The sequence below is a fragment of the Bubalus bubalis genome, chromosome 15 (assembly GCF_019923935.1).
Source record: "Bubalus bubalis isolate 160015118507 breed Murrah chromosome 15, NDDB_SH_1, whole genome shotgun sequence".
In the NCBI taxonomy this organism is placed as follows: Eukaryota; Metazoa; Chordata; class Mammalia; order Artiodactyla; family Bovidae; genus Bubalus; species Bubalus bubalis.
The window spans coordinates 17092694-17109824 of NC_059171.1; the positions used below are offsets into that span (position 1 = coordinate 17092694).

General features: G+C 36.5%; 1 protein-coding gene across 26 annotated transcripts in view; it reads left to right on the top strand.

Annotated features, from left to right (window-relative positions):
* Nucleotides 1-17131, top strand: part of VPS13B (vacuolar protein sorting 13 homolog B) — an 848142-nt gene that overhangs the window by 95895 nt on the left and 735116 nt on the right. For all 26 annotated transcript variants that reach the window (XM_044928327.2, XM_025264770.3, XM_025264772.3 and 23 more), the window contains 4 exons: nt 6841-7109; nt 15121-15216; nt 15686-15808; nt 16278-16415. In XM_044928327.2, the coding sequence (XP_044784262.2) occupies nt 6841-7109; nt 15121-15216; nt 15686-15808; nt 16278-16415 (626 nt within the window). The remainder of the gene's footprint in view (nt 1-6840; nt 7110-15120; nt 15217-15685; nt 15809-16277; nt 16416-17131) is intronic.

Genomic DNA, 17131 nt, shown 5'->3' on the forward strand with positions numbered 1-17131 from the left:
AGTACATCATGAAAAACGCTGGACTGGAAGAAACACAGGCTGGAATCAAGATTGCCAGGAGAAAGATCAATAGCCTCAGATATGCAGATGACACCACCGTTATGGCAGAAAGTGAAGAGGAACTCAAAAGCCTCTTGATGAAAGTGAAAGTGGAGAGTGAAAAAGTTGGCTTAAAGCTCAACAGTCAGAAAACGAAGATCATGGCATCCGGTCTCACCACTTCATGGGAAATAGATAGGGAAACAGTGGAAACAGTGTCAGACTTTATTTTTTGGGCTCCAAAATCACTACAGATGGTGACTGCAGCCATGAAATTAAAAGACGCTTACTCCTTGGAAGGAAAGTTATGACCAACCTAGATAGCATATTCAAAAGCAGAGACATTACTTTGCCAACAAAGGTTCGTCTAGTCAAGGCTATGGTTTTTCCTGGGGTCATGTATGGATGTGAGAGTTGGACTGTGAAGAAGGCTGAGTGCCGAAGAATTGATGCTTTTGAACTGTGGTGTTGGAGAAGACTCTTGAGAGTCCCTTGGAGTGCAAGGAGATCCAACCAGTCCATTCTGAAGGAGATCAGCCCTGGGATTTCTTTGGAAGGAATGATACTGAAGCTGAAAGTCCAGTACTTTGGCCACCTCATGCGAAGAGTTGACTCATTGGAAAAGACTCTGATGCTGGGAGGGATTGGGGGCAGGAGAAGAAGGGGACGACAGAGGATGAGATGGCTGGATGGCATCACTGACTCGATGGACGTGAGTCTGAGTGAACTCTGGGAGTTGGTGATGGACAGGGAGTCCTGGCGTGCTGCGATTCATGGGGTCGCAAAGAGTCGGACACGACTGAGCGACTGATCTGATCTGATCTGATCAATTATTTTGAACTTTTTTTCTGTGATTTTTGACAATTAATATATCTGACTTTGTGCCATTTTTAAAATATTTGCCTATTTGTAAAACTTTTTTGAGTTTCCTTGCTGATTGGTGACTTTTTTCCTTAATCTTTTTTATTCAAGTATAGTTGATTTACAGTGTTATGTTAGTTTCTGCTGTCCAGCGAAGTGAGTTGGCTATGTATAAGGATGGTTCTTTGTATATTTTGAATTCAAGAATGACAATACATGTCAAATACCCCTAGGGAATATTTTTTTGCTGGTCTCTGACTTACCTAATTCATTTTTTAATAGGTGTTTCTTGAGCAGTTTAAATTTTGATTGAATGCAGTTTTCAAAACTTTATGACTATTCCTTTATGTATTCTAAGAAGATGATTAGGTTTGCTCTTTTTTTTTTTGTAAAGAAAAAGGTTGCTTGCTTCCAAACACATCTGAATTGTTTTTTTTCCCCAGCTGTCTAAAGCAGAAATTCTTAACCTTCTATTGTGCATGTTATGGATTCTTTTGACAAACTGGTAAAGCCAGTGAACCTTTTCTTGGAAAGTTTTAAGTACCTTGATTTTCATGTCTTCATGTCCTTTCTTCATGTTATTTGTACTTGGAGTACATTAAGGTTTTTTCATCTGTGAGTTTATAGTTTTCAGATATAGTTAGAAAAATTGGGGGCATTATTTCAAATATCTTTTTCATTTCCCCTTTCTCTTCCTTTGGGGACTCGAATAACATATATTGTGCTGCTTGAAGTTCCACAGAGCTCTCTGATGTTCTGTTCATAATGTTTTTCTTTTCCCTTTCATTTTCTGGTTTCACTTTTGATAGTCTGTATTTCTGTTCAAGATAACTAGTCTTCTGTAGCTTATCTGCTATTAATCCCATCTACTTTATGTTTCATTTCAGATAGTGTATTTTTCATCTCTAGAGGTTCAGTTGGGATTATTAAAAATAATGTGCTTTTTTTGAATATCATTTTATTCAGATAGCTGTCTTAATATTTTTGTTTACTAATGCTATGAAATATGTTATTGCCAGGTCTTTTTCTGTGGACTAACTTTTAGTTTTCCTCATTGTGATATCCTCCTGCTTCTTTGCACATCTGATAATTGGATGCCACACATTGTGAATTTTATTTTGTTGGGTGCTGGATATATTGTATTCTAGAAAACATTTTAAGTTATTTGGAAGCAATTTAATTCAGTTGTCTTGCCTTAAACGTTTTTAGATGGGGTCTAAAACCTTTAGCAGCCATTAGCTTAAGCCCAATTTTATTCCACTACTGAGATAATTACCCCTTTGAGTACTGTACGTGGTCTTCTGTGAATTAGATCTTTTCTCTTTCTTGGTGGTAGGAAAACAGACTATTCCCAGTTGTAAGCCTTGGGGAGTATTTTCTTTGCCCCTTTCTGGTTGTTCTTTTAAAGGCCTTGGTTTCCTGATATGAATCTGATGAATACTCAGGTGAAGACTGGAGTGGGGCCCTCTGCAGGCTCAGGAGCTCGCTCTCTCTGAGCAGGTCCTCTTGTTGGGTGATCTGTTTTGCAAATTCTATGCACCTTAGTGTACCTACACTCAGTAGTCTGTTTTCTCATCTGTGAGACTCTGAGCTCTACTTGGATTCCCTCTTTCTTATTGTAGTTTAGAAACCCATTCCAGACAGTAAGCCGGGCCAGTCAAACTCAATTCTGTTGTTTCTCTTCTCTCAGAACTTACTGTCTGAAGTCCAGTGTGTGAAAACTGTTACTTCCTGTATTTTGTCTTTTTGTTGTTTTTTAATATGTGCTTCAGTATTAACATGTTGAACAGTGAAGTAGAGCAGAAAGTCGAATACCTATTATAGTTTCAAAGTACTGACATGTGTAAAGTGTTTTGAGGTGGCTTCATGCTATTTGATATATTTATGATTTCTTTAGGTTTTAGAGTTGAAGGTACTAGTGGTGTAACTGTGATTTGTTACCTGCATTCATAATTAGAAGAATGCTTCATTTTATTTTAGTACTGAATATATTTTTTTTCATTGAAAGTTATGAAATTCCTGAATTCTGCCAAAGGGTCCCATGTTAAGATGCACCATTTCAAAGGAAAAGAATATTTTAAGAAATTCTGACCAGAGATCAAAGAGATGCTTTTTTCTTCTCCAGGTCCTAATTCATTTTTTTGACAGAGGAGTAAGCAAAGATTTGGAACTTCAATAGCATCTTTCATAAAAAACCTCTCTTCATGATTAGTTAATAATAAGTGTAAATTATAGTGACTGATTTCTTAGACTTCTCTGAGTGATGTTTCTTTTGCTTCAAAAGAGCAAGCAGTGGGATACTCCTTCTGTTGAATGGTTTTGATAAGAGAGGTCCAGAGTTCAGCTCTGTGGACCCAGTCTGGTCTTAGGTTGAGCTGGCCTGACTTTTTGTTTTATTACCAAGATGATATTCAGTGATGATGACCTATTTGAGATCTTATTAGGGACAGTTAATAATAAGCTTTATTTATTCCTCAGTAGAAATTTATATGGTATTTATGGTTAAATAGCAAGATATGAAGATGATGTAAAACATTTTCTGAAATTATAAGTTTTCTAATATATGTTGAAGTAAAATGACTAATGTCTCTTGGTACTATATTTTAGGTACTCTAGTTATTATTTATCAAGTTTTGTCCCAGCTGAAAGAGGTCTATCAGTTCATTTCAGTCGCTCAGTCATGTCCGACTCTCTGCGACTCCATGAATCGCAGCACGCCAGGCCTCCCTGTCCATCACCAATTCCCGGAGTTCACTCAGACTCACGTCCATTGAGTCGGTGATGCCATCCAGCCATCTCATCCTCTGTTGTCCCCTTCTCCTCCTGCCCCCAATCCTTCCCAGCATCAGAGTCTTTTCCATTGAGGCAACTCTTTGCATGAGGTGGCCAAAGTATTGGAGTTTCAGCTTTCGCATCATTCCTTCCAGAGAAATCCCAGGGCTGATCTCCTTCAGAATGGACTGGTGTCTATAGCCATGTGTTAAAAGTCTGTGATATTCCAAAAATCTCGTCATAAGGATTAAAAAAGTTAGGTTTTTCTCGCCAGAAAAACTAGAAGTGAATCTGAATGAGGATGATGTTTAATTGAGTATGTGTATTTATAGATTTATCAGTGAAGAGTAGATGAGTGAATCTGCTGGTTGCTGTTTATACAAATATGAATTTGTTTAAAAATAATTTCTCCCCTAAATTCCATGATGATCTGCCTCTTTTGTTTGTATTGTTAGAATAATGTTAAAGTACCTTGATGGATTTTATCTTTAAAAAGATAGAATAAGTTACAGTAGTTGGAATTTAAATCCTTAGTTTGCCAATTTATAACCAAATAAAAGTTCTTTGCTATGATTTTTTCATCTGTAGAATAAGAAAGATGTTATTGACTAATTCAGTTCAGTTGCTCAGTTGTGTCCAACTCTTTGTGACCCCCTGGACTGCAGCAAAGCACCAGGTTTCCCTGTCCATCACCAACTCTTGGAGCATGCTCAGACTCATATCCATTGAGTCAGTGATACCATCCAACTTCATGATGTTAGATTCAACAACATTTTGAAAACAGAGAGCTAATACAAACTAAGTGAAGAAAAAAACTGTTCTACTGTGTTTCATTTAAGCCCATGGGAGACCATCACCTAGAGATTATTTTTAGTAGTATGAGCCTAAAAGGAAGTGTGGTTCATGGCCTAACCTAATACTATAGAACAGATTTAGTTTGCTTTTGTTAAAAGAAAAGCAATACAGTCATAAACCTCTACAACCATCTCATCCTCTGTCACCCCCTTCTCCTGCCCTCAATCTTTCCCAGCATCAGAGTCTTTTCCAACGAGTGGGTTCTTTGCATCAGGTGACCAAAGTATTGGACCTTCAGTATCAGTCCTTCCAATGAATATTCAGGACTGATTTCCTTTAGGTTGGACTGGTTTGATCTCTTTGCAGTCCAATGGACTCTCAAGAGTCTTCTTCAGTACCACAGTTCAAAAGCATCAATACTTTGACTTTCGGCCTTCTTTATGGTCCAACTCTCACATTCATACATCACTAGTGGAGAAACCATAGCTCTGAATACAGGGACCACTGTCAGCAAAGTAATGTCTCTGTTTTTTAATATGCTGTCTAGGTTGGTCATAGCTTTTCTTTCAAAGAGCAAGCGTCTTTTAATTTCATGGCTGCAGTCACCATCTGCAGTGATTTTGGACCCCCCCCAAAATAAAATCTCTCACTGTTTCCACTGTTTCCCCTTCTATTTCCCATGAAGTGATGGGACCAGATGCCATGATCTTAGTTTTTTGAATGTTGTGTTTTAAACCAGCTTTTTCACTCTCCTCTTTCACTTGCATCAAGGTCCTCTTTAGTTCCTCTTCGCTTTCTGCCATAATGGTGGTGTCATCTGCATATCTGAGGTTATTGATATTTTTCCTGACAGTTTGGATTCCAGCTCGTGCTTCTTCCAGCCCAGCATTTCACATGATGTATTCTGCATATAAGTTGAATAAGCAGGGTGAAAATACACAGCCTTGACATCCTCCTTTCCCAATTTGGAACCAGTCTGTTGTTCCATGTCCAGTTCTAACTGCAGCTTCTTGACCTGCAAACAGGTTTCTCAGCAGGCAGGTCAGGTGGTCTGGTGTTCCCATCTCTTGAAGAATTTTCCACAGTTTGATGTGATCCACACAAAGGCTTTCGTATAGTCAATAAAGCAGAAGTGGATGTTTTTCGGGAACTCCTTTTTTTGATGATCCAGTGGATATTAGCAGTTTTGTCTCTGGTTCCACTGCCTTTTCTGAATCCAGCTTGAATATCTGGAAGTTCACAGTTCACCTCTGTTGCGCCTGGCTTGGAGAATTTTGAGCATTACTTTGCTGGCATGTGAGATTAGTGCAATTGTGTGGTAGTTTGAACATTCTTTGGCCTTGTCTTTCTTTGGGATTGGAATGAAAACTGATATTTTCTAGTCTTATGGCCACTGCTGAGTTTTCCAAATTTGCTGACATATTGAATGCAGCACTTTCACAGCATCATCTTTTAGGACTTGAAATAGCTCACCTGGAATTCCATCATATCCACTAGCTTTGTTTGTAGTGATGCTTCCTAAGCCCCACTTGACTTCACATTCCAGGATTACTGGCTCTCAGTTCAGTTCAGTTCAGTCACTCAGTCGTGTCCGACTCTTTGCGACCCCATGAATCGCAGCACGCCAGGCCTCCCTGTCCATCATCATCTCCCGGAGTTCACTCAAACTCACGTCCATCAAGTCAGTGATGCCATCCAGCCATCTCATCTTCTGTCGTCCCCTTCTTCTCCTGTCCCCAATCCCTCCCAGCATCAGTCTTTTCCAATGAGTCAACTCTTCGCATGAGGTGGCCTGTTATTCACTAATAAGAAAATAATTAACTTTTATTTTCTTAATATCATATTAAGAATAATTTCATCATAACATTTACTTTCATCCTTGGGATAATCCTTTTTTTGGGAGAGGAGACATTCTGCCTAGGAACACTTGCCATTCTCTTTCTCTTTTGGATGTATCAGGAAATCAAGAACTCTTCTTTCATTTTTGTGATGTTTCTGAAAACAGTCATTTTTTCAGAACCTTAGCTTTATTTTTGGGAGGTAAGTTTTATGTTGTTGTTGTTTAAATTAATGAATGAAGCCCTAAAGAGTGAAGTTATTCTTTGAATTTATCAAAATTTATCAAAAGTATATAATAAATTACGGTATAATACTGTGTAGTATTAAAGGAGATTGATTCAGTATAATGTATAGAAACTTGAAAGTGGTAATGCTAAATTATTGGTTTCAAATAATAATAACCAGTATATGATTTGTTCATGCTTTATATGTAGACAGAATCACGTGTGAGAAACATTTTTATATAATTTAAATTCCTAATTGTTCTTTTGTTTTAATTCTCTTGATTTATTTAATACAACTTTACGTTGATAGGTGCTGAAGATGAAACACGAATAGATATGCAGTATCCTGCTCAGTACAAAGGCCAAGAGCTGTATTCACAGCAAGAGGACGACCAGCCACAGGGATGGGTATCATGGGCCTGGTCATTTGTCCCTGCCATTGTGAATTATGATGATGCCGAGGAAGACTACCTTGGGAATGATCCTACATCAACTACACATCAACAAAAAACACAGACTTTGAAGGATCCTATTGTTTCTATAGGATTTTATTGTACAAAGGCAACTGTGACTTTCAAAGTAGGTTTCCTTTTTTTTTTTTAATGTTTATCTCTCAACTTTAATGCCTAAATTTTGACTTCTAGTAAGAATCTAGGTTATTTTACATTTACTAGATGTGTGATGGAGTCTAACTATCTTTACTTCATAAAATTATATGTCCCCTCATCTGAAATCTCTGAACTTTGGTCTCTTTTTGTCGTCTTAAGGCCCTCTCCACTTTGCTTTTTTAATAGCGTTAAAGAAAGTTTTTCTTTCCCTATGAATATTTCATTTGGCATACAAAGATGTCATAGTGTTTCCGTTAAAAAAAGAAATGCACATGAGAAAATCTCCCAATACTTCATGTATCCCTCCAGCTACTGTTTCATCTCTGTGTTGTCTTTCATTGCAATTTTTTTTCTTGTTTTACTTTTTTGAATTGTTGGAATATAATTGCTTTACAATGTTGTGTTTCTGCTATACAAAAAGGTGAAATCAGCTATATGTATGTATATATGCCCTCCCTCTTAAGCCTCCCTCCCCTCCTTTAATTCCACCCCTCTCGGTTAGCACACAGCATTGAGCTGAACTCACCGTGATATATTGCAGCTTCCCACTAGCTACCTGTTTTATGCACGTATATGTGTTAATCGCTTATGTGTCCAACTCTTTGCTACCCCATAGACTGTAGCCCACCAGCCTCCTCTGTCCATGGGATTCTCCAGGCAAGAATACTAAAGTTGGTTGCTATTTCCTTCTCTAGGGGATCTTTCCGACCGAGAGATTGAACTCAGGTCTTCTGCATTGCAGCAGATTCTTTACCATCTGAGCTACAGTGAAGTCCCTATATATGTATATATGTTAGTGCTACTCTCAATTTGCCCTACCCTTACCTTCCCTGTCCCCCCCATGTCCACATCTGTTCTCCATGTCTGCATCTCTGTTTCTGCCCTGCAGATAGATTCATTTGTACCATTTTCTAGAAACATATATAGAGTTGTTTATATAGTTTCTCTCTTTGCTCAGCTCTCTTTTTCCCTTTAAGAGTCCTTTTTTTAAATTATCTAGATCTTGCTGCCCTCAGTTTTTCCCAGGGTCTTTTCAAATGAGTCAGCTCTCCGCATCAGGTGGCCAAAGTATTGGAGTTTCAGCTTCAACATCAGTCCTTCCAATGAACACCCAGGACTGATCTCCTTTAGGATGGACTGGTTGGATCTCCTTGCAGTCCAAGGGACTCTCAAGAGTCTTCTCCAACACCACAGTTCAAAAGCATCAGTTCTTCAGCGCTCAGCTTTCTTTATATAGTCCAAGTCTCACGTCCATACATGACCACTGGAAAAACCACAGCCTTGACTAGATGGACCTTTTTAGTATCACACATACAGTGTTCCTGAATAGTATCTAATTCATTCAACAAACTTACATTAATGCCATGTACGTACCAGGCATTGTTTTGCCTCTGGAGATTCACAGTGAACAGATTAGATGTAAATCCCTCTGCCTTAAAATTTAAATTGTTAGTGAAAACAAATAAAATATATATAATATTCCCCTTGATGATGAGGGTTATGTAGAAAAAAATAGAAGGAAAGAGTAATAGTGAATGCTTCCACTAAATGGGAGGAAATTGTGTAGTTTATAAGAAGGTGATGAGGTTTCATACTGAATGATGTAAGTCAGAAAGAACAATATTGTGATATTGCTTATGTGTGAAATCTTAAAAAGTGGTACAGATGAACATATTTACAACACAGAGATTGACTCAAAATGTTCAAAAAACAAACTTGTGGTTACCAAGGGGGGAAGAGTAAGGAAGGGATAAATTGGGAAATTGGGATTGATATAAACACTGTGTGCTTAATCATGTCTGACTTTTTGTGACTCCGTGGACTATAGCCCACCAGGCTCCTCTGTCCATGGGGATTCTCCAGGCAAGAATGCTGGAGTGAGTAGCCATGTCCTCCTCCAGGGCATCTTCCCAACCCTGGTCTTCTACATTACAGGTGGATTCTTCACCGTCTGAGTCACCAGGGAAGCCCATGCACTATTACTTACAAAACAGATAAACTAATGGTATCCTACTGTGTAGCACTGGAAACTGTTCAGGACTCTTAATGACCTATATGGGAATAGCATCTAAAAAGAATACATGTATGTATATGTGTAACTGACTCACTTTGCTGTACAGGAGAAACTAACACAGCATTGTAAATCAACTATACTCTAGTAAGTAAATAAATAAATAAATAGAATGATCAGGGAAAGCCTTAATGGGAAGTGGGTATTTAGTATAGAATTGCGAAAAAGGAAGCTTTGCAGACACATAAGAATGAATATTCTAGGAATAGCAAATACAGAGGCCCCCAAATTTCAAGGAACAGCAAGGAGGCAGTGGGGCCAGAGCACAGTGAGTTAACATGTAAATAGTACAAAATCATGTCAAAGAACTTATGGCCCTGGGGGAGGCCCATAAATTGTCCAGCCTTGTAGGTCACTTTAGGGACTTTGTCATTAACCTTGGATGAGATACGGTTTGGACAATTTTTAGCGTAGTAATTCTAGGATAATCTGAATTACATCTCTGTGTTGAGAATAGGTTATAAGGGGGCAAAAGCAGCAGTAAGGAGATCAGAGAGGATTGCAATTTTCAAACAAGATGATGATGATGATGTCTTGGACTAGGGTGATAGCAGGTGAAAGTGTGAAAAGGAATTGAATTTTGGATTTCAATTGTTTGGAAGGTCAAGAATGCAGGACTTCCTGTTAGATTTTATTGGCTGATGTAAAGGAAATAGAGGATCCAAGGATGACTCCTGAGCAACTGGAAGGGTTGAGTTCACATTTTCTGACCTGAAGAGTACTGTGAGAGAAATGGCTTCCCGGGTGGCTCAGTGGTAAAGAATCCACCTGCCAAATGCAAGAGACAAAGAAGACAGGAGTTTGATCCCTGGGTTGGGAAGATCCCCTGGAGGAAGAAATGGCAACCTGCTCCAGTATTCTTGCCTTTAAAATCCCATGGACAGAGGTGCTTAGTGGGTGCCAGTCCATAGGGTCCCACAGAGTTACAAGCCACTGAACATATGCACATAAGAGTGTTAGGTTTGTGATGAATTTCAGGAGTTTGGCTTTTGACTAGTCAGGGAAGGATTTGGAAAATTGGTGACTAGTGATGTAGATGGAAAACCAATACAGTGCCTGTCTGGAAGCGAAGTGTCATAAATGTTTTATAATGGTCTGACTAAGTCATCTGTGAGAATGAATTCATTAGATTTGTCACTGTGGGAATTATTGGTGATTTGACCAGAACAGTGATTTGACACTGGTGGAATCATCAGATCAGATCAGTCGCTCAGTCGTGTCCGACTTTGCGACCACATGAATCGCAGCACGCCAGGCCTCCCTGTCCATCACCAACTCCTGGAGTTCACTGAGACTCAACGTCCATCAAGTCAGTGATGCCATCCAGCCATCGCATCCTCTGTCGTCCCCTTCTCCTCTTGGCCCCAATCCCTCCCAGCATCAGAGTCTTTTCCAATGAGTCAACTCTTCGCATGAGGTGGCCAAAGTACTGGAGTTTCACTTTAGCATCATTTCTTCCAAAGAAATCCCAGGGCTGATCTCCTTCAGAATGGACTGGTTGGATCTCCTTGCAGTCCAAGGGACTCTCAAGAGTCTTCTCCAACACCACAGTTCAAAAGCATCAATTCTTTGGCGTTCAGCCTTCTTCACAGTCCAACTCTCACATCCATACATGACCACAGGAAAAACCATAGCCTTGACTAGACGGACCTTTGTTGGCAAAGTAATGTCTCTGCTTTTGAATATGCTGTCTAGATTGGTCATAACTTTCCTTCCAAGGAGTAAGCGTCTTTTAATTTCATGGCTGCAGTTACCATCTGTAGTGATTTTGGAGCCCAGAAAAATAAAGTCTGACACTGTTTCCACTGTTTCCCCATCTATTTCCCATGAAGTGATGCGACCGGATGCCATGATCTTCATTTTCTGAGTGTTGAGCTTTAAGCCCACTTTTTCACTCTCCACTTTCACTTTCATCAAGAGGCTTTTGAGTTCCTCTTCACTTTCTGCCATAAGGGTGGTGTCATCTGCATATCTGAGGTTATTGATATTTCTTCCAGCAATCTTGATTCCAGTTTGTGTTTCTTCCATTCCAGCGTTTTTCATGATGTACTCTGCATATAAGTTAAATAAGCAGGGTGACAATATACAGCCTTGACGAGCTCCTTTTCCTATTTGGAACCAGTCTGTTGTTCTATGTCCAGTTCTAACTGTTGCTTCCTGACCTGCATACAGATTTCTCAAGAGGCAGATCAGGTGGTCTGGTATTCCCATCTCTTTCAGAATTTTCCACAGTTTATTGTGATCCACACAGTCAAAGGCTTTGGCATAATCAATAAAGCAGAAATAGATGTTTTCTGGAACTCCCTTGCTTTTTCCATGATCCAGCGGATGTTGGCAATTTGATCTCTGGTTCCTCTGCCTTTTCTAAAACCAGCTTGAACATCTGGAAGTTCACGGTTCACATATTGCTGAAGCCTGGCTTGGGGAATTTTGAGCATTACTTTACTAGCGTGTGAGATGAGTGCAATTGTGTGGTAGTTTGAGCATTCTTTGGCATTGCCTTTCTTTGGGATTGGAATGAAAACTGACCTTTTCCAGTCCTGTGGCCACTGCTGAGTTTTCCAAATTTGCTGGCATATTGAGGGCAGCACTTTCACAGCATCATCTTTCAGGATTTGGAATAGCTCAACTGGAATTCCATCACCTCCACTAGCTTTGCTCATAGTGATGCTTTCTAAGGCCCACTCGATGTCACATTCTAGGATGTCTGGCTCTAGGTCAGTGATCACACCATCATGATTATCTGGGTCGTGAAGATCTTTTTTGTACAGTTCTTCTATGTATTCTTGCCAGCTCTTCTTAATATCTTCTGCTTCTGTTAGGTCCATACCATTTCTGTTAATTTAGAACAAATGGGAAGACTGGTGGAAATGTAACATGGTGCAGTCACCGTGGAGAATTGGCAGTTCCTCAAAAGGTTAAATGAAGAATTATCAATGACCAAACAATTATACTCCTAGCTATATAGTAAAAAGAATTGAGTTCTTTTTAACTTTTGTCAAAGTAGATAAGAAAAATCTTTGTTTGAACTCAAACAAGTAGATGTACATTAATCTTCATAAAAGCACTGTTTACAATGGCAAGAAAATGGAAACAACTTTAATGTCCATTAGACAGATGAAGGAATACTAGTCTTTTCAGAAAATAGTGGCTGTTCTTTTTTGATAGGACACAAAACTTAGTAAGTAGTAACTTAAAAAAAGACTAGTTGTATCTCTAGCTCTTGGAAATTGTCTAGTTCATCGTCAGCATTGGTACATAGTCATCTTAGCAGCAGCAGCATCTATCCATCTACCCATCTGCTTATCTTAACTTAGCATTTTTCTAAATTTTTGGACTCTCTTTTAGATTATTTTTCTTTGATTTTATTTGTCTTTGTGGATTTTTTTTTCCTATGGATGCACTTTTCTGAAAAAGATAAACTTATGTATCTAGCCTGTAGAAGTAGTATTACACATACTGTTCCAGGCAACTGTTAGATACTAGAAATATAGCAATGAAAAATCATTTCTGCTCTGAAGTTTTAAATTTACCTTAGATTGTTTAACAGCTTGAAATACACTTTTTCAGTTAGTAGTAAAGCTGTATAATTTATAACTCTAGCAGATGGTAGATTAAATATACTTTAAAATAAGTAGTGTTTGATGATTTTTCTAATTAAAACTATTCCATATTTTCTCATTTGACAGAGCTCAAAAATGTAGAGAATAAGTTTCAACAGAAGTTTAGTCATGGCTTGATTAATTTAAAAGATTTTTTTTTTTTGAAGGGGGATAGTTTGGGAAAGAAATGATAAATAATGTAAATGTTACCTCTACTATTTTAACACTATTGTTTATTATTTCTGAATTTTATGAAGCAAATTTTGCATCTGAAATTCTCTGATTTAGCTTTGTTTAAATTAAAAGGATATGGGCCAATCTGAAAAAAATAAAAATGATAGAACAAACTCTTTAAAAATATAACAAAAAAACAACTTTTGCAAATTGTTGCTAGATGTCTTGCCAGTTTTAAATGATCCAAGTGCAGTTATTTTTATTTTAAGTTTATGAGTGAAGCCAAGGATTGCTAGTAAAGTACTATCTTTTCTGGTGACTTTTATATGTTTACTTTTAAATTTGAAATTATTCTGGTAATGTTTCTGTTAACTTCACTGATGAGAAGAATTGTATTAAATCGAGTCAGTCAGAATAGGCATTTTATATACAAAGCTTTTATAGACTTTTTGGGTGTTATTTGTCATTAGTCAATATATCTTAAATTTAAAGCACTTTTGTTTCTCTAAGGGAAATATGTTGATATTTAGGAGGAAAACATTAGAATTCATTGTTCAGCTAGGGTTTGAAGAATGTATGGAATTAATTTGTGGTTCATAGTTTGGTCAGAAAATAAGGTCATGTTTCTGCATTAGCATTCTGAACAGTTGATATCAATCCAACAAAAATCATGCCAAATTAAACATAGCATTTAAAAAGTAATGTTGAAAATTGTTCTTGTAATGTTTGAGTCCTTTTAATCAATTAATTGCTTTTTTGCTACAATAACTGTAGACAGCTAAAGGACAATCAACTGAAATATTCAATTTTACTTAAGCATTTTAGATTATAGAACTGTACTTTGAAACAGCAGCATTGTGTATACCAGTTCTAGGAGCATCCAAGAAATAAAGCCTTATATAAAAACTTATTGTTGTAAAATTTGAGAATAATTTTTTGATTCCTAAGGTTATCAAGAGGTTATCATGCTTAGAATTGTAGCTTTTCAGTTCAGTAAGTTCGATATGACACAAAGGTAATTTTTAAAAATGTTATCTTTGATTTTGCATTTAAGTTCAAAGAATATATCCATTTCATAAGAATAAAGGTGACTTTATTAGTCATTAGTAAGCATGAATTATTAGTAAACATGAGCAGAATACCTTTGTTTTTTTTAAGTAACATCTTTATTTTGGAATAATTTTAGATATATAGGAAAATTCAAAGGTGCTTAGTACAGAAAGTTCACATACATTTCTTACCCAGTTTTCTGTATTATTAATATCTGACACTATCACAGTACATTTGTCAAAACTAGGAAGCCTGTGTTGGTGCATTACTGTTAAGTTACAGACTTTAATTTCATGACTTTTTTTGTAACCTGATACAAAGCAGGGTACCACATGGCATTTAGAAAGTTTCTTTTAATAATAATTTCAATTATGTAATTTTTGAGTATGTAGAAATAATATATGCGGTGAGTTTCAGGGAAGTGAGCGCGCATATACATACATACATATATATATATATATATATATAGTTTTGTTAGCATCTAGGTTAATCCTTGTTATGGAGCAGACACTCAGTAAGTATTTGCATGCTTGAATGAGTCTGTGGCACATACCATGAGATTACATACTTTGAAAGTAAAGCACTTGGATCTGTTTCTCTCTTAGAACTAAAAAAGTTTTGTTGAATCTGTGTTTCTTCACAGCTTTCTTTGAAAGTGCAGATTGGTAGAAATCTTAGAAATGATTGAACTAAAGCTGATTGAATAAATTAGTAAAGATAGAATGAGGTTAAAATACCCATAAAATTTTCACAGAATATATGAACCATTTTATGAGTATGGAACTATTATAGCTACATAGCTTTTGCCTTTTTAAGCAATATTATTAACAAAAAGGAGTTAAATAAAAGTAAAAGTAAAGTATTTATATTCTCTGTATGATCTTACTAGACTAGCATATTCAACCTTTCTTTATACCATGGATAATCTGTTACAGCTGTTTTTGTTGCACCTGTTTTCCTGCTTAATAATTAAATTTCCCGAATCTTAAAATTGGCCTTGTTTCCATCAATTCATCATAATAATGACAGTTTATTGCCATTTAATACTAATTTGACTTACTTAATATTCTTATATTGTTTCATAGCTTACTGAAATGCAAGCCGAGAGTAGTTACTACAGCCCTCAAAAAGTAAAATCTAAAGAAGTATTATGTTGGGAACAAGAAGGAACTACAGTTGAGGTAATCCATCAACATTGAATGTACTTTCAGAAATCTTTGGAATGGTCTTTAAGGTTAATATTTAATAAATACAGGGTTTTTAAAGTCATAAATTATATATTTAAAATTATAGCTTTGTATTTCTATTTTGGTGTTCAGTAGTATTGACTGAAAAAAATATTCTTTACTGAAGATTTTACTGGAATATGCAACATTAGCTTATTCTTTCATTCTTTCATTTGACTTGTGTGTGCTCATATGTATGTGTGGATTAATGTTCTTCAAGTGCCAGTCATTGAGGATACAAAGGTTTCAGGATACAGAGACAAATTAGATGCTTCTTTTTTAAATAGGGTTTGTAATCTGAGGAGAATAAATTTGGAAAGGTCATAATCCTAAAGATGTCTCAGCTGATTTAGAAATTCTACAAGGAAAGCCTGTAACATTTTTGTTGAAATCCAAGTTCATAATCCTTCTTTTCCTTCTATAGGCCCTTATGATGGGAGAGCCTTTCTTTGATTGCCAGGTTGGTTTTGTAGGTTGCAGAGCCATGTGCCTTAAAGGAATTATGGGTGTTAAAGATTTTGAAGAGAATATGAATAGAAGTGAAACCGTAAGTCAAAATCTCCCTGTTTCTCCATTTTTTTTTTTTTTTTTTGGATAGAATGCAGGGATAATGAGGTGCTTATTGAAGTGTTTAACTATACCAAAAAAATCTGTGAGACTGCATATATCTTTGGCTTCAGAGAGGAACTTTACTGTTTTCCCCTGTAAGAAATTATAGAGCTCAGGGGAATTGAGAAAGTTGGTAGTACTTAACACCTGGACAGTAGTTCCAAATTCTTTCCAATTCATAAATGTTTCTTCTTTCTTGTTTATGGCACTACTTGGAGTTCCTCTTTGGTTTGTTAAAATGTTCTTTGCCAAAATAGGCAGTGAAAATGAAGACAGCATTCCTTGTCTTTTTACAGGACTTCAAGTTGTAATAATTTCTGTTGACTACTGAATTGGTGTTACAAAACCAACGTTTTATTTTCTTTAACAATTTTCCTCCTGTTCAAAAATTTTGCATTTATTTCCAGGAAGCCTGTTTCTTCCTTTGTGGTGAAAATTTGAGTATAAAAGGTTTGACATACCTCACAAATTCATTGTTTGATTACCGAAGCCCAGAAAATAATGGTACTCGTGCAGAATTTATCTTGGATGCAGCTACTCATAAGGTCAGAGCATGTATTTTTGAGCTGAATTCTAGGTTGTGCTGGGGTGGAATACTTGTGCTTGCCATGTTTCTTTCCCAGTAATCTATTCTGAATGCTAATTGTTCATTCAGACATCTAGAATGTATTTATACAGCTTCTGTATCTATTAGTTTATTTATTCATTCCCTACTGTTAAAATAGTCATGGCAGAAAGATGTAGAATTATTTCTTTTCATTTCAGTTACTTTTGAAGTATGGAATTAATGAAAAGATGTGAATAATTTCACATTTTACTGTTTGTTTGTCTTAGTCTTATTTGAATTTTTCATGTAAGATTATATTAATGTACGTTTTATGGAATAAATTTAAAATTTAAAAAATGTACCAAAAATTAGTGTAATAGACTTAGTGATTTACACTGCTTCTAGACTTAATTTTATAGTTGAAAGTAAAGAATTTAATTTTGACCTGCATAATTAACATACATTTAAAGATATTTTAGTATTTTTTAGTGTTTGAACTGTTTCATATAAGTGTACTGAAATATTAACGATTGACTCTATTTGATAGTATGTATTAGACTGTTTTGTGATGGTGGTAAAGGTTAAGACCACACTGCCCTACTCCATGGTAGGTATTCATTAACCAGACATTTTTGACTAAGTGGTGAAATTATCTAGTAGAATTATAGATGTCCTTTTGTGTGGTCTACAGTAGAGGTAAATACTGCCTTTTTT